Source organism: Sycon ciliatum, chromosome 5 (assembly GCF_964019385.1).
Source record: "Sycon ciliatum chromosome 5, ocSycCili1.1, whole genome shotgun sequence".
In the NCBI taxonomy this organism is placed as follows: Eukaryota; Metazoa; Porifera; class Calcarea; order Leucosolenida; family Sycettidae; genus Sycon; species Sycon ciliatum.
Window position 1 is genome coordinate 34,975,130 of NC_088647.1, and position 27,156 is coordinate 35,002,285.

A 27,156-nucleotide genomic window follows, 5' to 3' on the forward strand; every position below is an offset into this window, starting at 1 on the left:
AGAGAGCGTGTGCACTTCACTTGGATGTATTCATCTCTATTTCCGAACTGAACACTGCCGTTGGTATTGGTATTGGTATTGATCTTCCCAAGTAGGTCATTGTGCTGTTGAGATACCGAATTCAAATATTATTTGAATTCGGTATCTCAACAGCACAATGACCTACTTGGGAAGATCCTAATGACATAGATACATAAACATAAAAGTGGAGTAGGTGCTACAGCTGATCATTTTATCGCAGGTTGTGGGACTAAACTAATACCAGTATTCGAGTACACAAGAAATAAAAGCGTTGTCTGTACTCACCCCATTTGTGTTCTTTGCAGAGAAGACTGCCTTGCTCAAGAGAAAAGGGCCAAAGATGAAGCGCGTCAGTGTTTAAAGCGTCTCAATGGAGAGGAGGTGAAAATCAAGCAGGTATGAGCACGTTTTACTGTAAATTCGGCGAATTTTCCATGAAACTCTTTGAGATTTTCAAATCGCCCGGAAGTTTAGCGGCTAAGAATCCCAAGCCGGTGGAGTCTCCTACATACATTGTGGCTAGGATGTATTGAGGACGTGTAGCGTGGAAGATATGAAAGGCACATTTCTTGCCAGCCAGCGCAGCGAGATAGCCAAGAAATGGATTCAAGCGTAACATTGCTCTGCTGCAAGTTCAAAATCTGATGTTAAATCTTCGTGTTTGTTCTTTTTTCTTGGATTCCTCAGTCAGTTCTTTGAGTCTAGCCTTCATCCCTACACTTCCAGTCTTTGGTGTCTGTCCATTCTGATCTTTCTTCCATGACCCCCCCCCCCCCCCCCCCCACTCCAATTTTGCTGTCATGCACATTTTAGCACACTTGAATTGTTCCAGGTTGTCAGTTTGAGTTGTGCACATTTTGTCTCTCCTCGTTACTGCGACCGTCGGCACAAGGGGTTTCCCCTGTTAGCTCACTCTGCACACTGGAGAACCTGGGCTCTTATATAGTTTTTATACATTGCAAAGGAAGCTTAGTTAGTGAAGTGATTGGAGGTTGTATACATGACGAGGTGGGGATATGACAGTGTTGGCCTTAGTGTTACATGAGTAAGATTGTGGGTAGGACCCTCAGTACAAATACTATAAAGACCACTTGTGACTGTCAGATTATTATATAAATCTGACAGTCCCAAGTGGTCTTCATTGTGGCCCATTTCTGGCATACGCTGCATGTAGGAGTATTGCAGTAATAGCTTGCACTCGGTCAGATGTCAGGCATTGTGCTACGTACACTAAGGCCGATTGTCTTCCAACGTACAGCTTCCACTCTTGCGCTGTTGCCATGTTGTTCTCCTCTTGCTCTGTCACTCTGGTTTGCTGTTGCACTGATGTACACTTGCTTTCTCTCTCTCTATCTCTCTCTCTCTCTATCTCTCTCTCTCTCTCTCTCTCTCTCTCTCTCTCTCTCTCTCTCTCTCTCTCTGTCTATCTGTCTGTCTATCTCTCTCTGTCTCTCTGTCTCTCTGTCTCTCTCTGTCTCTCTCTCTCTCTCTCTCTCTCTCTCTCTCTCTCTCTCTCTCTCTCTCTCTCTCTCTCTCCCTCTCTCTCTCTCTCTCTCTCTCTCTCTCTCTCTCTCTCTCTCTCTCTCTTTCTCTTTCTCTCCCTCTCTCTCTCTCTCTCTCTCTCTCTCTCTCTCTCTCTCTCTCTCTCTCTCTCTCTCTCTCTCTCTCTCTCTCTCTCTCTCTCGCTCTCTTGCCCTGCAGCTACAGAGGCGAGAGAAAGAGCTGACTGAAGAAAAAGACCAGCTGAAAGCATGGGGTTCGAGGCTAAAGGAAGAGCGGAGCGCCGCCATTGATCGAGCAGTTTCTAAAGCCGGTTCGGAGCATCAGGAGCGGATCACTGATTTGTTGGCCGAACTGTCTAAGCTACAACAAGTAAGCGTCCTTCATCTTGGATTCTTTTAATTTAAGAAAAGAGAGGACGATAAGTTTACAAGTTATCCAATTTGTCCAACACTAACGATTATAATTGTAAGACGGCAATGAACAGAATCAGCTGGAGCGACATGTTACGAAGGTTTTATTGAAATGTAAAGTGGTGATGGACAAAGAAATATCGATTATAAGCAGGTAAATGGTGAGTGAACATGTGCAGCAATTATCCTGCTTATCCTGCTTATACTCATCAGTGTTGGACAAAGCGGAGAACTTCTAAACTTATGGTTCTCTCTTTTTTTAAACTTCAATCCTAGGCTCGTCACCCGAGATTCTTTTAGAATAGGTTATTCTTACTTGATCATCAAACTCTAGTCTCTTTTAGAAGAGGTTATTCTTACTTGATCATCAAACTCTAGTTTCGTCCATACTGCTTTCAGATTATCTGTCTTCTGGGACTGCATTCCTGTGTCACACTAATCATGCAGTGCCCTGACCATGTCCAGTTTGTGCTGAGGTTTGGTCCACTAATCTCTTGCTCTTTGGCGCATCCTAGCCCACTGGCCGATACCAATACTGTTGTCTTGCCCGAAGGACGAACTACTTCTCTACGCTCTCGCCACGCCACACAACAAAAGGACTGGGAAAATAGTTGTTCTCGATACCGAGAGAGAAAGCTTTTCAGTACCACACTTCAAGAGCCGACGAGAGAAGTGACCACTGACAACTGGCAAAAGGAAACATATTTAGGAAATTGGTGCCCTCATCAGCACAAAAGTGGTGTACTCGATATCAGCACAAAAAGGTGCACGTGTCAGCAATACAATAAAGCAGCGCAGCAGCATGTACGGGTCAGCAGCATGTACGACACAGAGACACAAACGCAGCAGCAGGTACGACAAAGAGACAGCGCAGCAGCATGTACAACAAAGAGCTACACACGCAGCCACATGTACAACAATACCATTGCAGTTGTAATGACACATTGAAAGAAGTTAGCAGTCCTATCTCACTATCACTGTGAATGTCAGCTTTGGAGCTACAGTCGAGAAAGGCTTACAGGTGCCGTCGAGGCTCCTGTTTATCTCATTAGGATTTTGAATACTCAGACATGAGGATTCTTCTCTTGCCTGGTGATCCCACAATGGTGTGCATAATGGTTGCGCAATGGTTGCGCAATGGTTGCGCAATTATTGCACAGTGGTTACACAGTATGAATGAAACTCTGTGTGTCACCATCTTTCATAAACATTCTAGTTTTTTGTGAATTACTCTCCAGACGCAACCGTGTTCCCTGGATGTTGAGCAAAGCGCATACTATAAGTTGTTCCCTGAAATTTACCTTGGCCTTTGAGTGTGGTACGTTTCTTGCGGACGCATTTCTATATCGTTAGGATCTGATTAGAATTTCAATCAGATCGACGCCATCTCGTCCACTGCACCATTGCACTGCACTGGTATCAATATCTCACTGGTTGTGTTCACTCTGTAGGAGAATTTAGAGAAGGACTGCGCATTGGACCGCCTGCGGAATGACCATCGAACACTGGAAAAGGACTTGGAAAAGGTAAGCGCATCAAATCTTGGACATCCATGAAATGTCACGATTGCAAACTGTTCTGATGTAATTTTAACAAAAGAGAAAATAGGTTACAGACACAGACAGACAGACACAGAAATAGACAGAGACACACAGAGATACTCCGAGACAGAGACACACAGAGATACTCCGAGACAGAGAGACACCCAGAGACGGAGACGGTGATACAGAGACAAACGTGTGCACACACACACGCCCACACACACACACACACACACACACACACACACACACACACACACACGTACATAATTATGTAAACACACCCAGAGAGACACAAACGCAACGAGAAAAGAGATCAAGAGAACCAGAAATCTGTTGTCTTTGGACTATTTTGGAACCTTTCCTGAACCTGACCTGTTATCTTGGCTGCATGTGTGTGTGTGTGTGTGTGTGTGTGTGTGTGTGTGTGTGTGTGTATGTGTGTGTATCTGTATGTGTGTTTAACTCTGTGTACCACAATTAGGCCAAGAGACGGCCAGAACAACTCATCTCAGAGCACACTCTTGCCGAGCTGAGACAACGTCTCACGTCTGTAGAGGGCAGCAGAGATGAAGCCATGCTAGAAGCTAACCTGCAGTGTGACGCCGTGAAACAGATGGAAGCAAAGTAGGTCACAATGCCTATCCCGCAATGCCTCATAAATTGAATTGTACTGCATTATTCTATTTGAATTTGCAAGTACAAGCGGAATGCGACCGCAAGCACATGACTGTGAAATAGAGGAGAGGAAAATTAGAATAGTAAAAAGAAAAGGAATCGACTTCTAAAATCGCAAAACCTTACTAGTCTTCAGCTCACAATTGAGTAAGAAGTTAATGCGCAAATAAAGTCAACCTTGTGGATAACGACCGTAGTGAAAGGCATTATCGACACTAGTGTTGTTCGGATGTTTCTCTCAGGCTGGAACACCAACAGAATACAAGCAGCAGACAGGTTGCGCACTTTGAAGACCTTCTAGAGAAAGCGGACAGGAAGATTGATGATCTGCACGCCAGGGAACAAGATCTCCAAGGTTCGTACTGGCACGGATTACACTGAAAGAGGGGATTGCCCTACATTGTGGAGTGGACAGGGAAACAGTGACCTGGTGTGTATTGGACTTGGGGGAATTCCCCCCCCCCCCCCTCCCGTGCTGGAAACAGTGGCGTGGTGTGTATTGGACATGGGGAAATTTGTCCCCCCTCCCCTCCCTCCCAGGGCCCTGGTGTGTATTGGACATGGGGAATTAACCCACAGTGTTCACAAAACACCGTGTTCACCCCCCCCCCCCCCGTCCCCGTCCTTGGTGTGTATTGGTAATAGGGAGTAACTCGCACACACCCGAGGATCTGACTAGATTGAGAGTAAAGTAAAACTTCCCAGATCCAGACGTCCCTAATACGGGCACTTCCGTCTACTGGTGTATTTGGTGTGGCATGAAATTCTGCTTCTTGTGCAGCGTCCAAAAAGATCTTGACAAGCCAGCTACAGACGGCTGAGAACCGGCACCAGGAACTAGATCAGAAGTGGAAAGACAAGGTACGGGGTGCATTAAAGACATGGGTGCTAGGACACTACGGTGTGTTGGTTTGGTGTTAACCGGGCTTGTATTACTGTATAGACAAAGAAGAAAGAATCGTGTCGTTGTCAGGGCCGACGGTGAAGACTGCACTGCTCAGTCGTGAACTGGCTCAACACAGTCTTCCCCTTCATCATGCATCATCAGGGTTTTAGCCAGGTCAATATAGTAGGGGGCGGGCATGGGAAAAAGGTACCCCATGACCCATTTTTTCCATTGTCCAAAATTGTCTTGCCATGCAAAATGCAACATACAGGGTGAACCCCGACTGCACCCCTCACAAATGTGCCTTTATGAACCCTCTAGTAGTGACTGTCGACTGTATTTTCATTGAATGGCGTGAGAAAACACAAAAATCGGAAAATGAGTAGGGGGGGGGGGGGCGGCACTTTTTCACAGGGGGCGCGCAAACCGAGTAGGGGGGCGCTGCGCCTCCCTACCCCCCTTTGGCTAGAACCCTGAGCATAACTGTGGGCAATGAAGTCTATGGCAATAGGAGCACAATTCAGATGACGCAAGCACCTGGTATGATTCAGCCGATTATTTCTTCAGTTCGACGCAATCTCTATTTTTGCTTAACTGAATATGTTACTAATTTCTTCTATGTTTGAATATGTTACTGTTGTTACTGTATTGTGATTCTATTCGATGACTGCCTTCCGTGTGATCTACTAGATGGCTGGCCTAGAGCAGATGCTCAAGATAAAAGATGTGGAGTTATTAGCCCAGGTGGAGAATACCACAGCTTACTCCAGAAAGTGTATCATTGAGCTTCGAGAGCAAGTCCGGGTGCACCAGCGCTTTGGAGTCAAGTGAGTGTCAAGGCGTTCCCCTGATCGCATGCACGGCTCAGCAGCCTGGTGTTTGTTGACGGAATTGTCATGTCGGTTTGTGTGTGTGTGTGCGTGTGTGTGTGTGTGTGTGTGTGTGTGTGTGTGTGTGTGTGTGTGTGTGTGTGCGCATATGTGTGTTTGTATGTGAGTGTGTGCATGTGTGTGTGCGTGTGTGTGTGTGTGTGCCAGCTAGTTCAGTTGGTGGGTGCACTTATGCCAGATAGTGTTGGGCCTGTTGCCAACGGGCTCGGATGCTTGAAGGTGTATTGTACTTCCTCCGCGTCATCGAAATTGTCGCAGTTTGACTAGTGACTTGTCACTTGTTTCTGACAACTCCATAAGCTAAATCATACAGATATTATTATACAGGATGATAGTCTGAAGTCTAAAGTAACGTTCCAGAACAGTTGGACTGAGAGTTTCACACGGAGACGAAGGCCCCGTCGTCGCTCATGTCAAAGGACGAAAAAATATCGTTCCGCAAATTTTCCAGGAAGGTTGTATCAGTTGGTCGCGCCTCATCTCAACCGCTTTGACTTTCTCCACAGGACAGGAGCTGCTATGCTTGTCGTCTGCTAGCTCTGGATGATTTCTACTTCACCGCCAACGCAGTAACAATACACGATCGTTGCGAGGTCGGTTGATTACCGTCGGCGGAATCACCTCGATCTTGAAATGAATTTTTTTTAGCCGTGGGATGCCCATTCATTTTAGCTGTGTGGTCACTGCTCATGCAGGTAAGTGTACGTCAAGCGCGCACTCTTTTTTCAGCATCACTGGTAGACCTACAGTACCTGCACATGCATCACTAGAACTACAGTAAAGTGTACACGCAGAGTCTACACGGGCCTTGAAGGTACTGAGTGTCTCAGCATTCCTCGCATGAATGCAAGAGCGATAAATTGTATCGCTCTTGCTTGCATTAGTTTGCTGACCCCTCAATGTTTCTCCAAGCGCTGCCGCTTGTTCCACGAAGTCATTCTCACCCCAGCTCAGGTAAAACAGTGATGGGTTTTCGAGTGAATGGCTATAAACGCGAGAAATGTGCAGGATGCAACGCCTGACTGATCTCAGCGAGTCGAAAATACCATCGCAGCGACATCAGCGAAGAAATTGCGTCTAGTTCAAAATGTTCAGCTTCCAACAGCAGAAAATAGAACTTTGCCGTGACCCTATACTGATGACTATCGTCTATGTCCGATTCCTTACCTGTGGTACGACTGCTTGTGAGTGCTTACCCTGCTTTATATCAAAAGTCAAACTGTGACAATTTGGATGACGCGGAGGAAGTACCTGCCAACTTTGTTGGTTTTGGGGTTCATAATAATACTCCATATATTTTCTATTTGAAGTATACATACCTGTTAACAATGGACTGCTTCTGGCTAGAGTAACTGCTGTGTAATCAATGGTGCTAGTGAAGCTTATATCAGATCCACTTTGATTTAGCCCCACACACTTGTAGCAAGTATTACTTTCACTGGGGGCAGGGGTGAATGCAGTAGGATCCCGGGACAAATACCTTGATGCAGTCAATCGCTTTTCTGCACCTTGTCCTCACCCACTTCCTGAGGTGTGGTGAGCCCATAAGTGGGATCACTTCCAAGTCCATCTGTAGTTTGGGAATTTCAGGGGGTGTCGGCCGTTGGGCGGTTCAATAGCCAATGGAGTCATCTTTCCAAGATTCCTTTTGAGTCTCTCTATCCTCTCCCGAGAGACCCACGTGACCAGTTTTGGCAGACAGCAAGTACAAGTACCAGTGTGTTTGTGTGAAGCACAAAAGTAATGCTGTTCTCGCAGCCCGCAGGGAGAGGGATGGAGGGAGGGACAAATGATATCACCACCAAGGGACGGACACAGCTTCAGACCCACTACCTAGTCCTCCACTGTCAATAACGTACAGTTGAGACGGTTTCGTGCTCCTTTCTCATTTGGAACACGCATTGCCCTGTGTCATTTGTGTACTCAGATGTCGCGCGAGTGAACTTGCAATGGCTGAGAAGCGGAAGGAGGCAGAAGACCGCCTTGGGTGAGCCAGGAACATAAAGACTCCTCGATACCAGCACAAACAATTGCATTTACCTAGGTGTGCTAGCAAGAGTCCACCCCCCCCCCCCCCTTCAAAAGAGGGTGTCACTTGCATCCGCCCAGCGCTTGGCGGAATATCCACATGCACATTATGTCACCCGATGTAAGTTTTGCTTCATTCCGATTTCTGGAAATTATATCCCCAACCCCTCCTAACTCTGAAGCTGAAGCTCTCAACATTTTTTAGGATCGGCACATTTGAACATACGTCACTACACGCCATGTACTGTACTTTTCACATGAAGCTCTGAAGACTTTTGAAGAAATTTCAAGAAGTCTGATATTTTCACAAACACGAGCAGGAACTTCTTTGAGTATCTCTGGATGGACATCGACGCATTCATGAGATCAGGTTTGTTGAGAACAACTCTAACGTCGGGGCTACCGTACTCGCGCGATTAGAGCCCTGTCTTGAATAGTGCCCTATCTCGAATAGTGCCCTAGTCTCCAAGAGCCCGTGAAAAATAAAGCCCTCTCTTGAATAGTGCCCCCTCCCCTCCCCCGGGTCTTGTAACCAAACCCATGTGCAAGTTTGGTGTTCTTTTGCTAATGTTCTTGGCCATTGCTTTGCACTGGTGTTTTCAGGAACAAAATCTCAGGTCTTGTTCCCGTTTCTGTGGCGTTGTTGTAAACCACCTGTTCTCAATTGGGAAAGGCCTTCGCGCTTATGGCATTGTATTCGTTGAAATGTTGTATTTCGACTCCGCCGTACCGCTGATGTTGCTGCATGGCATACGCTATATGCGTTGTGTGCGTTTTTGCTGTATACGCTGTTATGTCCAGTTTTATCTGCTTATGTTATGCCTCATTTCTTGTTGGATGAGAGCAACGAAGTAAACAAGAAATGCTGTTCTTTTCGAAACACGAGTGCACAGTCCAGAGTTCACGGACTGTGCGGGGAGTGCGGTACGCACTGGCTGCACAGTGCGAAGTTGCAGCATGCACGTCAAGGTGCATGCTGGTCTGAAGACAGTGTTCTTTTTGTTCTTGCACTGCTTCTGTACAGTTGCAAATTCTTTTTGTTCTTGGAGCAGCTGTTGCTGCGACCCTGCAGTTCTATTGTTGTTTTTGTGGTGTGTACGAGAGAGTCGAAAAGAATTGCATGTACGCTGTTTATGCATGCTATAAATAGCTGGTGTTATTAGTGTTCATTGTTAATTATCAGATGAAGTGAAATATACTGTGTAAAGGAAAAGAGTTGTCCTCGTGCCGTGTGGTCGTACGATCCTGACAATTTAGAGAATCTTGCAGGGTTCACAACATTTGGCGACCACGCCAGGATAGGAGCGAGCATGGCAGAGGAACTATGGAACAATTTGGAAGCCAGCTTTATCGACAATGGAGAGCGGTTAGGATTAGAAGGCGAGTTGTTGAAGGTACATGTGGAGCAGAGGCTCCAACAGTACGCGGAGCGTGAGGAGCGCAGTGCCAGACGGCGAGAGGAGGCGCTCCGCACCGAGTTTGCCAAAACACTAAAGGAGATTAACGAGCGCATCGCCAATGCGCAGGAGGGTGAGGGTAAAGCCACGATGGGAGGTACAGAGGAATCTCCCAGTCACAGCGGTGGGCGTCAACCGGTGATGAAAATCCCCTCATATGATGGAACGCAGCCATTGGAGCGTTATCTTGACCTGTTCGAGGACATCTGTTCCAAGAACGAGTTCGAAGAAAGCGAATGGCTGCTGCGACTGCGCATCGCGCTAGCGGGTAGCAAAGCGGAGAGGATATGTATTGGATGCAATAATTACGAGGAAGCAAAACGAGAGTTGCTTGCCTCGCTCGGAAAGACTCCGGATAAAGCGTGGAAGACATTGCTGACAGGCAAGCAGCGGTCAGATGAGTCGTTTCATCAATACGTTGTCCGTGTTTGCCGAGAGGTAGAGGTGTGGGCCACACTCGCTATGACAGAAGATGGCGAGGTGGACACCAAGTATAGCGCCGATATAGGAAAAATGTCCCCGGTGCTGCAAGCAATGGCAAAGCAGGTAATCTTGGAGCAATGCGGACCTGAGATGAAGACGTACCTGGTCGAACGGCAGTGCTACGGGATGTCACTGCGCCAGGTACAGGAGCACGGCGCGTCTTACCAGGTCGCGCACGGACGACAGGGTGATACTGCCAGGAAGCCAGTAGAACGATCCGTGCCAAGGCCCACGGCGTCGGCACAGTGCATGGCGATATCGGTCGCAGATGCAGAGAAGCAGCTAAAGTCGCTGCCACAGGAAGGGAGAAAGGGTTTTCTGCAGCGAGAGAGACTCTGCTGGAACTGCCTTAAGTATGGCCATATGGCCAGAGAATGTCGGTCAGGCTCGAGATGCACGAAATGCCAGAGGAAACACCACCTGCTAATACATGATGTGTTGGATAGAGCAGGTTACAGCCGGGAGAAACCGACTGAGATAGTTACGGAGAAGAATGTTGGGTCGTGCTGTCTACACTCGCCAAGTGTGCGGCTGATGACCGGAGTGGCACGAGTTGAGGGAAGAACTCGAAACGCGAAGGTTCGCGTGTTCCTGGACTCGGGTGCTGAGGCGTCATTCGTGACTGCAGCGTTGGTGTCAGCAATCGATGCAGAACACGTTGGGGTTGAAAATGTAGAGGTGAAGCCGTTCGGCGCGGAACCAACCCAACAGCGCATGGATAAGTACGCCATCACGATCCAGGGTAGCTCCGCTAGCATTCGGGTACGCGCGTTCGTGAAACCAACGCTTGAGCTGGACCTGAAGTGCGCAAGTCCGCAGACCATTGCGCAGTGGCACAGTTGGGGAGTAGAGCTGAGTGACAAGCCTCAACAAGGGACATCAGACGAAATACATATGCTGATTGGTGCAGACTATATCAACGCGGTACTGCACAGCAAGAAGGAAGTTAATGGTGAGACGGTGTGGAACACAGAGATAGGTAATGTATTATCTGGTCCAGCGTCTGCACCAAGTCGAAACAATCAGCCGGTGACCGTGTCATGTGTCACAGCCCACATCGACAAACTATGGCAGTTGGATGAACCTCCAGAACAACATCAGCACCTGCCATCTTTCCCGCTATGTCGCCAGGGCAGCGGGTACCAAGTGGGTCTCTTGTGGCGAAATAAGCGTCGGCCAACGGATAACTTTGCTCAAGCTAGAGTCATCGCAACGCGGCTTCTTGAAAAGCTGAAGAGGAATGGGAAGCGTGCGCTCTATGATGATGTGCTGATCAGGGAGTACCGCGAGCTTGGAGCAATTGAGCTGGAGCCATGTGAGAGCGATGCCGGGTACTATGTACCGCATCATGGTGTGTTCCGCGAGCACGCTGCAACCACGAAGTTAAGAGTGGTGTTCAATGCCTCGGCGACGGCGCCGGATGGCAAGTCGTTGAACGACATGGTTGACCCTGGACCGTCGCTATTGCCGAGTCTCGCAGGTATGCTATTACGGTTCCGTGAATATAAGAGCGCGCTGCAAGCGGACATCCGCAAGGCTTTCTTCATGGTCGCGGTTAATCCCGAAGACCGTCCGTACCTGCGTTTCTTGTGGCCCGGTCGAAGCGACAGCGATGAACTGTTAACCTGGAGGCTAACGAAACTGCCATTTGGCGTAAACTGCTCGCCATACATGCTTACTGCGGTGATTCAGCATCACTTGAAGGAGCTACGGGCGTTGTCTGCACCCAAAGAGCGAGATCGTATTGATCTCTTGCTCACGAGTTTCTACGTTGACGATTTGGTCTCTAGTGTCTCAAATGCCTCGGAAGCTAAGGAGATGCAAGAGTTCAGCGTGCGTGTGCTTACGGATGCTGGCATGGAGTTGCGCAAGTGGCGAGGCAACGAAATCCCGTGCGATCCAGAGGCCGGAGATAAAGTTCTCGGTCTGAAATGGAAAACCAGTGATGACTTGCTCAGCATAGCAGCGCTAGGCGAGTCCGATAGGCCGTCTGTTTGGACCCGGCGATCCCTCCTCAAGTGTGTTGCGTCAGTGTTTGATCCGCTAGGTCTAGCAGCACCGGCAGTTGTGCCCGGAAAGATACTGCTACAGCAAGCCTGGAAAGTCGGAGGCGACTGGGATGATACGTTGCCTGATGGCATCGCAGCTGCATGCGCGCAATGGTGGGGAGAGTTGGCCGAAGTGGTGAGCATTGACATACCACGTTGGATTTGCTGCAATCTTGACACGCCGATTGCGCTTCATGCCTTCGCCGATGCCAGTGAGAAAGCGTTTGGATGTTGTTTGTATGCAGTCGTCAATGGACAGTCGCACTTGGTATTTGCCAAGGCCAAAGTGGTACCCGTGTCTCCACCCACGTTAGCCCGCCTTGAGTTACAAGCAGTATGTCTAGCGGCTCGCTACGCTGAGTTTGTGGTGAAGGAGCTGCGTGTGACCGTCACGCAAGTCTATGGCTGGACTGACAGTCTCACTACCGTTCATTGGATCAGTAATCCATCGTACAAATGGAAAACATTTGTGGCTAACCGCATCAGTCAAGTCCAAGAGATATCGAAGAAGGTCGGCATTGTGTGGAACCATTGCCCAGGCCTTCACAACCCAGCAGATTTACCGTCGCGTGGGAGTAGTGCACAGCAGATCCGTAGTCCGTTCTGGAGGGGCGGACCAACCTGGATCACGGAGCCCAATGACTGGCCCACCGCATCCTCAACCGCAGCTACAGATGAGTCCAGTGTAGAAGTACGAGTGTCAGCCACCACCTGTAGTCGAGAATCTGATAAGGAATGGTGGCTCCGATTCAGTAAATGGTCGAGGGCACAGGGCATGGTGACTCGGATGTTGCAGTGGAAGCACACTGAGCCTCGTGCTGAACTCTATTTTGCAGCAGACAACGTATTGTACCGCATCGTTCAAGCCGCATGTTTCGTTGAGGATCTTGAGCTGATCAAGCAAGGTCAACCAGTGAAGCCTGGGTCGAAGGTGTATCAGCTTGCACCGTTTCTGGATGAGCATGGAGTGCTCAGAGCCGGGGGACGACTTCAGCACAGCGAGTTGGCGTATGGAGCCAAGCACCCAGTCCTGTTAGGCAAACATCATCTGACCGAGTTGCTGTTGGAGAAAATGCATGTTGAAAGGATGCACCAAGGTGTAGAAGGAGTCTTGTCGTTCATCCGTCAGAAATTCTGGATTATCGGTGGTCGACGGGCGCTACGCAACATTACTCAGCGATGTGTTACATGCCGCCGCTACAAGGCTAAGGCTGCCTCAGAAGTCTGCCCGCCGCTGCCGGAAGACCGAGTTGTTCACGAGAGGCCGTTCGCAACTACCGGCATCGACTATGCTGGTCCGTTGTACGTGCGCCGTGGTGAGTCATCTCCGAAGGTATGGATAGCATTGTTTGTGTGTGCCACCACCAGAGCAGTTCACTTGGAGGTGGTCGATAGTTTAAGTACCGAGTCATTCTTGATGGCATTTCGGAAGTTTGTCGCGAGACGTAGTTTGCCGTCTCGGATCAGGTCTGACAACGCTACAACGTTCAAGGCGGCATCTGACAAACTGGGTGTGCCATGGATGTTCAATCCTCCAGCTGCACCATGGCATGGAGGCTTCTATGAGCGAATGGTTGGTACAGTGAAGAGTGCCTTGAAAAAGGTAATGGGAACAGCGTTTCTGAAGGTCCAGGAGCTTGAGACCCTCTTGTATGAGGTTGAAGCAGTGGTGAATAGTCGTCCGCTAACTTATGTGTCTGATAGCCTGGATGAGCCACCAGTAACCCCTGCAATGATGATGGGTGACATCTGGATGTCGTCAGAGAAGCCAGCAGGTACCCTGGACGCTGCGCAGATGTCATCGAGATTGCGTTACCTCAGTCGGACACTGGAGCATGTCAAGAATCGTTGGGAGGTGGAGTACCTAAGTCAGCTGAACAAACACCAACAGACCATGTCGCGCCCTTTAGCTGTGGGTGATGTTGTCTTTGTTCTCGATGATACCAAGCGCAAACAGTTCTGGCGTTTGGGACGGATCATCGAGTTATTCCCTGGTCGAGATGGTAAGCGTCGTGTTGCCAAGGTTAAGTTGAGTACCAGTACGGATTTGGTGGGGAGAATGTTGTAAACCACCTGTTCTCAATTGGGAAAGGCCTTCGCGCTTATGGCATTGTATTCGTTGAAATGTTGTATTTCGACTCCGCCGTACCGCTGATGTTGCTGCATGGCATACGCTATATGCGTTGTGTGCGTTTTTGCTGTATACGCTGTTATGTCCAGTTTTATCTGCTTATGTTTTGCATGTACGCTGTTTATGCATGCTATAAATAGCTGGTGTTATTAGTGTTCATTGTTAATTATCAGATGAAGTGAAATATACTGTGTAAAGGAAAAGAGTTGTCCTCGTGCCGTGTGGTCGTACGATCCTGACAATTTAGAGAATCTTGCAGGGTTCACAACAGGCGTCGTGAGCGTTTACAGTACACTTTAGGCTCTGTTTTTCTTTGCTTTATGCTGGGTGACGCAAATGTACCAGCAATGAAAAATTACTGCCCTCTCTTGAATAGTGCCCTCTCTTGAATACTGCCCCGTCTGTTATGGACATTGAAAAAATAGTGCCCCAAGGGCTCTAATCGCGCAAGTATGGTATTTAGCTCCGGTTGCCTTGACAATAGCCGGCAGGACGTGTCTTAAAATTAGCTCGTATGGACTTGAGTGAGATGGGACTAGCTAATGGTTTGTTGCCCTCCCGTTTCTGCAATAGTGCCCAGCTGGGGCTGAACTGAATATCTTGCGCGAATCCACTTTTCTTTGATCCTGCTGGTTTCAGGAAACTTGTCCAGAAGGGTCACGATGAAAAGTGTCACTTGCTTGAAGAAATCGAGAGCACTAAGGAAGCCATGGCAACGGTAAGCTTCAAAAGTGGCAGCTAGCATCGGTGATTTCCATTACAACCTGAGTTTGCATGAGAAAAGTACACTTGGCGGCTTACGCTAAGCCCCCCTTGATCTGTCATCTGAAAACTTTGGAGCGCATGCCTGCATGAAGGGGCGCACCTAGTCAGTGTGCTCCGGGCTGAACTAGCCTTGCCCCAAACCCCCAAGCTTATCCTACACCCTGGACTTATCTTCTAGTGCAAATGGTGAAGAAAATAAGTATACATACCTGTTAACCATGGACTGCCTCTGGCTAGATTAGCTCTTGTGTAATCAATGGTGCTGTGGTAGATTTGGTGTCACGTGTTTGTTTCGTCTTGGTCGCTGTGGACACGCGTCATTGGTTGGTGGTGTTGTGCGCATGCGCGAAACTGTGTGAGCTAGTCTTTGGTCTGTCGTCTTGTCAAGATGTAGTCGTTTTCCGTGTTCTTGGTTATTTGTCAATAAAAGAGTGTAAAAAGGCAGTCCAGTGGTGGCGGTTGAGCTGATGCAGTGATGGAGAAGTAATGTTAGACTTACAACTACAACATTTGGCGCCCAACTATCTCTCGACGCGGAGTTCTGCCTCCGCAGCTCACGACCCTGAGATGTGTGTTGCTCCCGTCACTGCTGGACTGTCCTGGTTTATTCGTCACCCCTGTCCGTGTTCGAACGTTCGTCGTGGAGCTGTGTCGTCGTGCTGTATCGTCGTCCGGTGTCCCGTCGTCGTCGTCCCGTCGTCGTCGTCTACTCAATTCGATCAAGCTGACGCCCTCCGCTGAGCTGTGTTCAAGTGTCGCTGTGCGTCCGCCGTTTCGTTGTCCTGATACGAGTGGAGTATCAACTTCGCAGTTGGCTTCCTGCTGCTCCGAAGTCGTGTGCTGGCTGGGAATGCGCCGCCTTTCTTCTCTCCATATCTCTCTTCTTTTCTTTGTTTTCCGGTGAGTGTTTATGTGTGTGCATGCGTGCGTGCATACGGGAGTTTGTTTGAATTGCTACTTGTCTTGGGAACTGGCGTCTGATCATGGTGAACCACGGTTGGTTCTCCTTGTGGCAGTCCACATCGAAGGCAACGAACGTCCGATCAGGGCGAGCCCCGGTTCATTGCTGGGAGCTAGACTCGCTGCTTGTTTGTCGTTGCCATGTATATATTTTATTTATTTTTGTTTTTCGGTGACAGTCAGATCATGGGTTTGACTGGCGTTGTGTGGATGGGCACGGCTCATCGGTTTTTAGGCTTAGGTTTAGCCTGTGTTTTTTTTGTGTGTGCGTGGCTAGACAGCAATGCAGTGTTTCTTCTCTTCTCTTTAACATTCACCTCTCTTTCTTTCTTCTGGCTTTGGTTGCCCTGTTTTATTCTGGGGAGCTACATGCGTTGGTCCTGTGGCTACTTTTGCTGTTTGCGGTTGCGTCTCTCTGCGTATTGTGTTTTATTTGGTCATACCGAGGACGGTATGTGTTTTTTTGGTCGGGATATTGTGGTAGATTTGGTGTCACGTGTTTGTTTCGTCTTGGTCGCTGTGGACACGCGTCATTGGTTGGTGGTGTTGTGCGCATGCGCGAAACTGTGTGAGCTAGTCTTTGGTCTGTCGTCTTGTCAAGATGTAGTCGTTTTCCGTGTTCTTGGTTATTTGTCAATAAAAGAGTGTAAAAAGGCAGTCCAGTGGTGGCGGTTGAGCTGATGCAGTGATGGAGAAGTAATGTTAGACTTACAACTACAACAGTGCTAGTGAAGCTTATATCAGATCCACTCTGATTTAGCCACCCACACTAGTAGCAAATATTACCTTCGCTGGGGGCAGGGGTACCTGCAGTTGAATCCCGGGACGGATACCCTGATGCCGTCATTCCTTTTTCTGCACCTTATCCTCATCCACTTACTGAGGTGTGGTGAGCCTGTAAGTGGGATCGTTTTCAAGTCCACCCAGAGTTTTGGGGGTCTCAGGGGATGTCGGCCGTTGGGCGGTTCAATAGCCAATTGAGTCATCTTTCCAAGATATCTTTTGAGTCTCTCTCCCCTCTCCCGAGGAGACCCACGTGACCAGTTTTGGCCATGAGCAACAAGTACAAGTGTGCGTGTGTGTGCATGTGTGTGTGTGTGTGTGTGTGTGTGTGTGTGTGTGTGTGTGTGTGTGGGCGGGCGTGTGTGGGCACACATGTGTGTGTGTGTACGTGTGTGTGTGCGTACATGGTGTGTGCGCACATGTGTGTGTGTGTGCCCTCATGTGTATGTGTGTGCGTGTGTATGTGCATGCGTAAATGCAGAACCTTCAAAGAATGAACAGGTTGCTGGCGGAACGTGGCCGGCTTCAGGAGGACTTAGCCTTCTCGAGGGAACAAGAATCGTCCACCCGTACAAATGTAAGATACAAGATTTTCATCAGGGAAAGCCAAACTATAGTACAATGTCATGTAAATACTGATCTTGTGTGGCTTCCACGGTATTCATTGTTATTACCTGACGATGGCCAAGTGCCGAAACGTTGTAAAAATAACGGAACTGGTTCGGATGTGCAGCGCGATGGGAATGGGTGTGTCCACCCGAATTCCTTTCAGAGATGAAGCTGCAGGAAGCCTCAGTCCTTCTTCAAATACTGTAAGACCAGATATTTTAACGTCAATTTAACCCATTGAACGCTGATGACGTCTATAGACGTCATTGAAAATGCCCCCCATGCGCGGGATGACGTCTATAGACGTCATGGGATATATAGTGATTTCCGTCACTATCAGGTGTTTAAAAGCACTGTTAGTCAGTTGGATCGTGATCCTGCCTCTTGTACGATAGGTCGTCGGTACGAATCCCGCTTGGTAACACTATGCGTCTTTTTTTCTTCTCTTTTCAGCGATCTTTCAGCTGCAATTGCACACATTTAGCGTATTTCACGCAATTTGAGCAAACTTGCGTCCCCTATTGTGAAGCGCTATTCTTTTCGGGGACTGTATCGATTCTGTCACCCTGTGGTTGATAGTCTTGGCAATCATTTCCAAAATATTTGAGGACCCAGTTGCCAGAACCCTGGAGTTTTAGAACTTTCTATTTGCCTTGTTTTTAGCATTTTATATGCAGAGTACCATAGGCAAGGCCCAGTAGCGCTGAATGGGTTAAAGTTAATGATCTCCGGATTTTTGTGGGTTAGCGAGGTGAAATGCTAACGAATTCTGTATCAAAACCGGCAAATGACTGTACATGTACATATCGTTTTGCGTTTTGCACATAACGACTTCAAATGTTAACGTTTTTTCGAAATTCGCTGAATCATTAGAACGAGAGAGCTTGGAAGCTCAGGGCCCTACGCTATGCTTCTTTGCCTAGCTCATCATGCATGTTATTAGAACTGCTGGAAATGTTTTTTTCATTAATTGGCTACATCATTGTATTGCAAATATGAGTTCGGCAAAATATGAATATGAGCTAGGCAAAAGAAATTCCAGAATTTATCGGGTTATATAAAATTATTGCGGCCTTATAGTGTTTTACGTCGACCGTGATGGCTACAATGCCCAACCATACCACAAGGAACTGATCGGCTACATCATTGTATTGCAAAAAGTTTCCATCTGTTCGAATAACATGCATGATGAGCTAGGCAAAAAAGCATAGCGTAGGGCCCCGAGCGAAAGGAATAAACTTTCTCTTTGCATTCGAGGGTTATACGACACCGTCTACCACTTTGATGACCTAGGCAAAAAAAGCATAGGGATGTTATAAATGTTTCATTTCTCTCTTTTTTTTTCAAGATATAACCTAGGATTCGAACCCGCACTATTGCCCTGCATGCATTCCCCCGACACACTTCACACTCATACTCATTCTTCCAAGTTGCTTCACGTTATGATCTTGCATTTGAAAGCCCTATTTGAATATTGTGGCCAGCTGTCTTTGATGGTACGGTACGGTACGGGATAGTGCCAGGCATGCCGACGGCACAAACAAACAAACATGAAATTAAAGCTGTGTGGACCCTGGCTAGCGTCAGACGTTACTGAAGTAAAGTCTTTTGCACAGCTACGGGAGTTAAATGTTTGTTAACATTACTGGCCTTACAGTAGGCGGCATGGAGATCTATCATTCTTATCCAATAATACTTTTATTGTTGTTGTTTTTGACACATTCATTTACTCTTTTCTGAATGTATAAATCCTTAGGTTGTTTCCCATTTCCCCCTGGTCACGACACTCCACTGGTGATTGTGACAAGAAAACCTTCCGGACATGAAACTTTTTTATTCATCATCAATGCTACAGTAAAACCTGTGACTAACGACCATCCCTTAGGGCCAGAGAAAGCGTTCTTTAGTGGCAGGTGGTCCTTGGAGGATTGCACCGCACGACCATAATGAGTGTGAGACCGTGCGTGCCTGGCGAAGTGATCTGTAGTACCAGGCTCGCCGCTAGTCACGGTGATCTGTAGTACCAGGCTAGTTGCTAGTCACGGTGGTCGCTAGTTGCAGGTTTTACTGTACTTCAACATAGTGTGTGGGCATGAGAGTTTTTTTGTAATTGTATTGATCTGTGTTGACCTCGGAAAATTAGTAATTTGGCTTAGTATGCCCCGCTGCGGAGTGGAGCCAGTGTCGGGCTTGATCCAAAATTCATGCTGCAGCCTATTCCGGCATATGGCTTGCCTGGGTAAGGACACGTCTGCACGACTGAGCGTGGAACAATACTTTCAGGCACCCGAGGGTAGGCACCGTGCGAGACTGAGGGTGACACTGCCAATCAAGCTCCACACCGATCTGTCCAAGTCGGACAATGGGCAGCTGCGGAATGCCGACGACTTGCGCCAACTCCATAATAATAATAATAATAATAATAATTAAAAAATTGGTTGTGAGCAACACTGGCTCACACTCAAATAACTGCTTTTCACCAGAAAAATATTATATTTCAACGTTTCGGTCATGAAATAACCATCATCAGGAATGAAGTGGGCACACCGGTTAGGATGGGTTAATATACGAGGAGCGCTGCAAACTGATAACAAATCACACCTGCATGCACTATGACGAGAGAGAGAACAAAAGGACAAAACATCACCAAAAAAAAAAACCCAGGTATAGAAATAACGCAATACGCGACAACTCTAAAAATGGCACAGGTACAAGCAACAAACAGAATGTACATGTGCACTAGGTGCGTGCAGACATGTAATTGCAGGCGCTAGCAACAACAGTAGTAGTAACAGTGCACTAGTTCAAGGGGTGCTAAACCACCACCATCCAGGAAGAGCGAGTATCAGGGCCAGAAATATGTACAAGGCCTCACCAGAGAATTCACAGGAGGTCCCACCCTGCGTTATTGTTTATGCTGGGGCTCGTGTCGCGAATTTGTATTGCTTCGCGTATTCTCCTCCTGGCCCGATCCGACTCAGTGGCAAGGACGCGAATCTCTGTGAATGCCGACTCGCCAAGCGGCAGTACCTCGTCGCCATGGTGAAGTCGGTAGTGCTCGCCCAGGGCTTTTCCAGACGTCTTGTTGCGTGAGTTATCATTGTGTTCTTTTGTTCGCGTTGCTACACTGCGGCCAGTCTCTCCAACATACTTCTCCGAGCACTTGCAGGTCAGACGATAAACCACGTTGCGTCTTGTGCATTCTACCTCGCTCGATTGGCATGCAACGCAGGCGGCTTTAGGCCTTCCTCGTCGCCTCGGGGCAGCGGGATCCACCCACTTACGGCAGCAAGGTCCAGTGAGGCTGGACTTAGTGACGCTGTTGGAAAGCCTTGCATTCTTGTAGATTATCTGTACATTTAGATTGTATTTGTTTAGAAGACGGTGGACCCTGTAGTGGATGGCATCCGTTTTGAATGGTAACTTCAACGTGGATCGATAGTCTTTCTTCTGTTTAGCAGGTCGTCTGGCTCGTTCATGAGCAGTCGCGATCACTTTGTCAGGAAAGTTGTTGAATTTTAATGTGTCAATAACCTTTTGCTCACTTCGCTGGCGGGCTGCAGGATCAGAGGAAAGGCGGGCCGCGCGGAGGAATTCCGAAGACGCGATGGCGAGTTTTTGCTGTTGCGGAACGCAGGAGTTGAAGTCTGAGACGAGGCCACTGTGGCAAGCTTTGCGGAACAGCTCGAATGATATTGCGCCCTCGGAGGAGACATGAATAGTCGTGTCCATAAAGTCAACCGACCCAGTTTCCTCCGAAGATTGATACGTGAACTTGATGCTCGCATTGGCGGTATTGAAGAACGCAATCAGCTGGCGGAGAAGCGCGGCCCCCAGTGTCCACAGCATAATGATGTCATCAATATAACGCTTGTAGAGTACGGGAGCACCAGGCGAGTTTAGCAACAGCGAGGTTTCGAGGTCATGCATGAAGATAATCGCAAACGGGGGCGCTAGGTTGTTACCCATGGCGATGCCTTCCCTCTGGTGGTAGACCTTCTCACCAAATCTGAAATAATTGGATCTTAGAACGAAGGTTAACAGCTCTTCGATCTGCTCCACGCTTAAACCAAATGTGTCAACAGACTCGATGTGCTGCTGCAGGACTCTAGCAACCGCCTGCACCCCTTCAGCGATAGGGATACTTGGGTAAAGAGCGACCACGTCCATCGTAACGATGATGGTCCCCGCTGGGGCTTGTAGGTCGGGATACACTTGCCGGATATCCTCCAGTGCTTCCAGCGTGTTTTTCAGATGTGCTGGGACATACTTCAGGCATTGGTTGAGTATACGCTCCAGGACAATAGAAATATTGGTCACCGGGCTATCAACAGCTGACACAACTGGCCGAAGCGGTACCGTGGCTTTGTGGTCTTTAGGTAGGCCATACATCTCCGGAAACCTGTTGTCGCCAGGGAGTATGGCTTGGTACAGGTCCTTCTCTAGTGTACCACCACAGACGCGTTGAAGGATGGTGCGCGTTTGCTTCTCCCAATCATCGATGGTGACACTGACGGGTGTGAACTTTGTCTCATCTGACAGGATAGTCTCGGCCTTATCAAGGTACGTTGCCATCTTCATCGCCACAAACTTATTGCTCTTGTCGGACCTCTTGACGACCACGGAATCATCGTCGCGGAGGTCGGTAAGCCGCTCGCGGTCTTTTCGAGACATGTTAGGCCGGGGAGCTGACGCTGTTCGGTAGATATTCATGACCTCGCGCTTGAAACTGGCCAAGCCGAATTCTTCTTCCCTTGGCAGCTTTGGACCCTGTTCAAAACCGTGGGCTTTGATATGCCAAATTTTGCTGTCGAATGTGTCCGGTTCTGCATTGGCCTGGTTCTGCTGCTCCACATTTGCGTTCGCCCACCACCGTAGCGAATAGGCCATTCTCTCGACTCCAACCTCCACATCCTCCAAGTCTCTCTTCCCCACTCGGCCAGTGGATGGCACAAAGCCAGGGCCGTTCTGCAGCACAGCTACTGTCTCATTGGGTACGCAGTGATCTAAGTCGAGAACGCACGCTGACCGGTCCTGGCCAGCGTCACCCGCTGCTGTCTCCGCCCTAACTCTCCCTGCACGAGTTCTCGTCAAATCAGCTTGCTGCCTTAGCCAGTCCAACTTCCTGGATAGGCGTCGTCTCGAGCTGCGATACTCCTTGTTGCGAACGGCATCACAGAGATGTCGGAGCCAAACGTACTCTTGCTTGGAGTATGGTCGGAGTTCAGCCCGGTAGGTGGTGAAGTTCCGGTAGCAGAGAGCTCTCCAATTGAACTTATCTTCTATGGCATCATTCAGCAGGCTTCGCACATACTTCTCCCGGCGAACCACTCTGGAGTGACGGGTCCCACATGCCAGAGGAATTGAGTGCTGGATGAACACTGGCGTAAGTTGTTCCCTGCGACATTGCAAGAGAAAGTTGAGTTGACATATGCACCTCTCCAACTTGAATGCCCACTTCACGTACAACCATGGCGTCCTTGTCCTTGAGGAAGAAAACCGATATAAAATCTTGTAGGACGCATCACGCAGCTTCATAAGTAAAAAATTGGTTGTGAGCAACACTGGCTCACACTCAAATAACTGCTTTTCACCAGAAAAATATTATATTTCAACGTTTCGGTCATGAAATAACCATCATCAGGAATGAAGTGGGCACACCGGTTAGGATGGGTTAATATACGAGGAGCGCTGCAAACTGATAACAAATCACACCTGCATGCACTATGACGAGAGAGAGAACAAAAGGACAAAACATCACCAAAAAAAAAACCCCAGGTATAGAAATAACGCAATACGCGACAACTCTAAAAATGGCACAGGTACAAGCAACAAACAGAATGTACATGTGCACTAGGTGCGTGCAGACATGTAATTGCAGGCGCTAGCAACAACAGTAGTAGTAACAGTGCACTAGTTCAAGGGGTGCTAAACCACCACCATCCAGGAAGAGCGAGTATCAGGGCCAGAAATATGTACAAGGCCTCACCAGAGAATTCACAGGAGGTCCCACCCTGCGTTATTGTTTATGCTGGGGCTCGTGTCGCGAATTTGTATTGCTTCGCGTATTCTCCTCCTGGCCCGATCCGACTCAGTGGCAAGGACGCGAATCTCTGTGAATGCCGACTCGCCAAGCGGCAGTACCTCGTCGCCATGGTGAAGTCGGTAGTGCTCGCCCAGGGCTTTTCCAGACGTCTTGTTGCGTGAGTTATCATTGTGTTCTTTTGTTCGCGTTGCTACACTGCGGCCAGTCTCTCCAACATACTTCTCCGAGCACTTGCAGGTCAGACGATAAACCACGTTGCGTCTTGTGCATTCTACCTCGCTCGATTGGCATGCAACGCAGGCGGCTTTAGGCCTTCCTCGTCGCCTCGGGGCAGCGGGATCCACCCACTTACGGCAGCAAGGTCCAGTGAGGCTGGACTTAGTGACGCTGTTGGAAAGCCTTGCATTCTTGTAGATTATCTGTACATTTAGATTGTATTTGTTTAGAAGACGGTGGACCCTGTAGTGGATGGCATCCGTTTTGAATGGTAACTTCAACGTGGATCGATAGTCTTTCTTCTGTTTAGCAGGTCGTCTGGCTCGTTCATGAGCAGTCGCGATCACTTTGTCAGGAAAGTTGTTGAATTTTAATGTGTCAATAACCTTTTGCTCACTTCGCTGGCGGGCTGCAGGATCAGAGGAAAGGCGGGCCGCGCGGAGGAATTCCGAAGACGCGATGGCGAGTTTTTGCTGTTGCGGAACGCAGGAGTTGAAGTCTGAGACGAGGCCACTGTGGCAAGCTTTGCGGAACAGCTCGAATGATATTGCGCCCTCGGAGGAGACATGAATAGTCGTGTCCATAAAGTCAACCGACCCAGTTTCCTCCGAAGATTGATACGTGAACTTGATGCTCGCATTGGCGGTATTGAAGAACGCAATCAGCTGGCGGAGAAGCGCGGCCCCCAGTGTCCACAGCATAATGATGTCATCAATATAACGCTTGTAGAGTACGGGAGCACCAGGCGAGTTTAGCAACAGCGAGGTTTCGAGGTCATGCATGAAGATAATCGCAAACGGGGGCGCTAGGTTGTTACCCATGGCGATGCCTTCCCTCTGGTGGTAGACCTTCTCACCAAATCTGAAATAATTGGATCTTAGAACGAAGGTTAACAGCTCTTCGATCTGCTCCACGCTTAAACCAAATGTGTCAACAGACTCGATGTGCTGCTGCAGGACTCTAGCAACCGCCTGCACCCCTTCAGCGATAGGGATACTTGGGTAAAGAGCGACCACGTCCATCGTAACGATGATGGTCCCCGCTGGGGCTTGTAGGTCGGGATACACTTGCCGGATATCCTCCAGTGCTTCCAGCGTGTTTTTCAGATGTGCTGGGACATACTTCAGGCATTGGTTGAGTATACGCTCCAGGACAATAGAAATATTGGTCACCGGGCTATCAACAGCTGACACAACTGGCCGAAGCGGTACCGTGGCTTTGTGGTCTTTAGGTAGGCCATACATCTCCGGAAACCTGTTGTCGCCAGGGAGTATGGCTTGGTACAGGTCCTTCTCTAGTGTACCACCACAGACGCGTTGAAGGATGGTGCGCGTTTGCTTCTCCCAATCATCGATGGTGACACTGACGGGTGTGAACTTTGTCTCATCTGACAGGATAGTCTCGGCCTTATCAAGGTACGTTGCCATCTTCATCGCCACAAACTTATTGCTCTTGTCGGACCTCTTGACGACCACGGAATCATCGTCGCGGAGGTCGGTAAGCCGCTCGCGGTCTTTTCGAGACATGTTAGGCCGGGGAGCTGACGCTGTTCGGTAGATATTCATGACCTCGCGCTTGAAACTGGCCAAGCCGAATTCTTCTTCCCTTGGCAGCTTTGGACCCTGTTCAAAACCGTGGGCTTTGATATGCCAAATTTTGCTGTCGAATGTGTCCGGTTCTGCATTGGCCTGGTTCTGCTGCTCCACATTTGCGTTCGCCCACCACCGTAGCGAATAGGCCATTCTCTCGACTCCAACCTCCACATCCTCCAAGTCTCTCTTCCCCACTCGGCCAGTGGATGGCACAAAGCCAGGGCCGTTCTGCAGCACAGCTACTGTCTCATTGGGTACGCAGTGATCTAAGTCGAGAACGCACGCTGACCGGTCCTGGCCAGCGTCACCCGCTGCTGTCTCCGCCCTAACTCTCCCTGCACGAGTTCTCGTCAAATCAGCTTGCTGCCTTAGCCAGTCCAACTTCCTGGATAGGCGTCGTCTCGAGCTGCGATACTCCTTGTTGCGAACGGCATCACAGAGATGTCGGAGCCAAACGTACTCTTGCTTGGAGTATGGTCGGAGTTCAGCCCGGTAGGTGGTGAAGTTCCGGTAGCAGAGAGCTCTCCAATTGAACTTATCTTCTTTTCTCACTCACACGTCAGTACTGCACACATACTCACACACACACTCTCTCTCTCTCTCACATACACACACACACACACTCACACACACTCATCACAGAATAACAACTGCGGGGGGACAGCCACAGCAAGGCTGGTTGCACTCTTGTGTCCAGAACACAGACAGAAAAACGTCCAGCGAAAACAACACCTCATAGAGTGACAGCATTGTGCGAGGTGAATCATACAGAAAAGCACAGCAATCGACAGAGCATCCGCACATTCCACACCTCGCACAACTTATAACCTGTATTGTAGCAGCAATATTGAGAAATCTATCAGAGAGAGAGAGTAACGCAGCGCTCTCACAATCATGATCTGTGTGTGAAAACCGTACAAAGCTCCTCATTGGGAGGGAGGGTGGGAAACCAGCTTGCAAAGCAAGAAAACAAAAGATGAGGGACTGCGGCGTACCAGTACGCCCAAAACTGTTGGACCTCGGTCCCAGACCTGTTCGTTCGAAAAGAACAACATTTCTTGTTTATTTCGTAAAACTCAGCCAACAAGAAATGAAAACTTCTATGGCATCATTCAGCAGGCTTCGCACATACTTCTCCCGGCGAACCACTCTGGAGTGACGGGTCCCACATGCCAGAGGAATTGAGTGCTGGATGAACACTGGCGTAAGTTGTTCCCTGCGACATTGCAAGAGAAAGTTGAGTTGACATATGCACCTCTCCAACTTGAATGCCCACTTCACGTACAACCATGGCGTCCTTGTCCTTGAGGAAGAAAACCGATATAAAATCTTGTAGGACGCATCACGCAGCTTCATAAGTAAAAAATTGGTTGTGAGCAACACTGGCTCACACTCAAATAACTGCTTTTCACCAGAAAAATATTATATTTCAACGTTTCGGTCATGAAATAACCATCATCAGGAATGAAGTGGGCACACCGGTTAGGATGGGTTAATATACGAGGAGCGCTGCAAACTGATAACAAATCACACCTGCATGCACTATGACGAGAGAGAGAACAAAAGGACAAAACATCACCAAAAAAAAAACCCAGGTATAGAAATAACGCAATACGCGACAACTCTAAAAATGGCACAGGTACAAGCAACAAACAGAATGTACATGTGCACTAGGTGCGTGCAGACATGTAATTGCAGGCGCTAGCAACAACAGTAGTAGTAACAGTGCACTAGTTCAAGGGGTGCTAAACCACCACCATCCAGGAAGAGCGAGTATCAGGGCCAGAAATATGTACAAGGCCTCACCAGAGAATTCACAGGAGGTCCCACCCTGCGTTATTGTTTATGCTGGGGCTCGTGTCGCGAATTTGTATTGCTTCGCGTATTCTCCTCCTGGCCCGATCCGACTCAGTGGCAAGGACGCGAATCTCTGTGAATGCCGACTCGCCAAGCGGCAGTACCTCGTCGCCATGGTGAAGTCGGTAGTGCTCGCCCAGGGCTTTTCCAGACGTCTTGTTGCGTGAGTTATCATTGTGTTCTTTTGTTCGCGTTGCTACACTGCGGCCAGTCTCTCCAACATACTTCTCCGAGCACTTGCAGGTCAGACGA

The 27,156-nt window shown here is 48.7% G+C and overlaps 1 protein-coding gene across 1 annotated transcript in view; it reads left to right on the top strand.

Moving 5' to 3' along the window:
• The window catches only part of LOC135818470 (adventurous-gliding motility protein Z-like), a 51,372-nt gene that overhangs the window by 14,433 nt on the left and 9,783 nt on the right, over positions 1-27,156 (top strand). The window contains exons 12-21 of the mRNA XM_065331855.1: positions 327-417; positions 1,723-1,893; positions 3,386-3,460; positions 3,960-4,102; positions 4,396-4,508; positions 4,935-5,014; positions 5,730-5,866; positions 7,857-7,916; positions 14,716-14,794; positions 17,066-17,161. Of these exons, the coding sequence (XP_065187927.1) occupies positions 327-417; positions 1,723-1,893; positions 3,386-3,460; positions 3,960-4,102; positions 4,396-4,508; positions 4,935-5,014; positions 5,730-5,866; positions 7,857-7,916; positions 14,716-14,794; positions 17,066-17,161 (1,045 nt within the window). The remainder of the gene's footprint in view (positions 1-326; positions 418-1,722; positions 1,894-3,385; positions 3,461-3,959; positions 4,103-4,395; positions 4,509-4,934; positions 5,015-5,729; positions 5,867-7,856; positions 7,917-14,715; positions 14,795-17,065; positions 17,162-27,156) is intronic.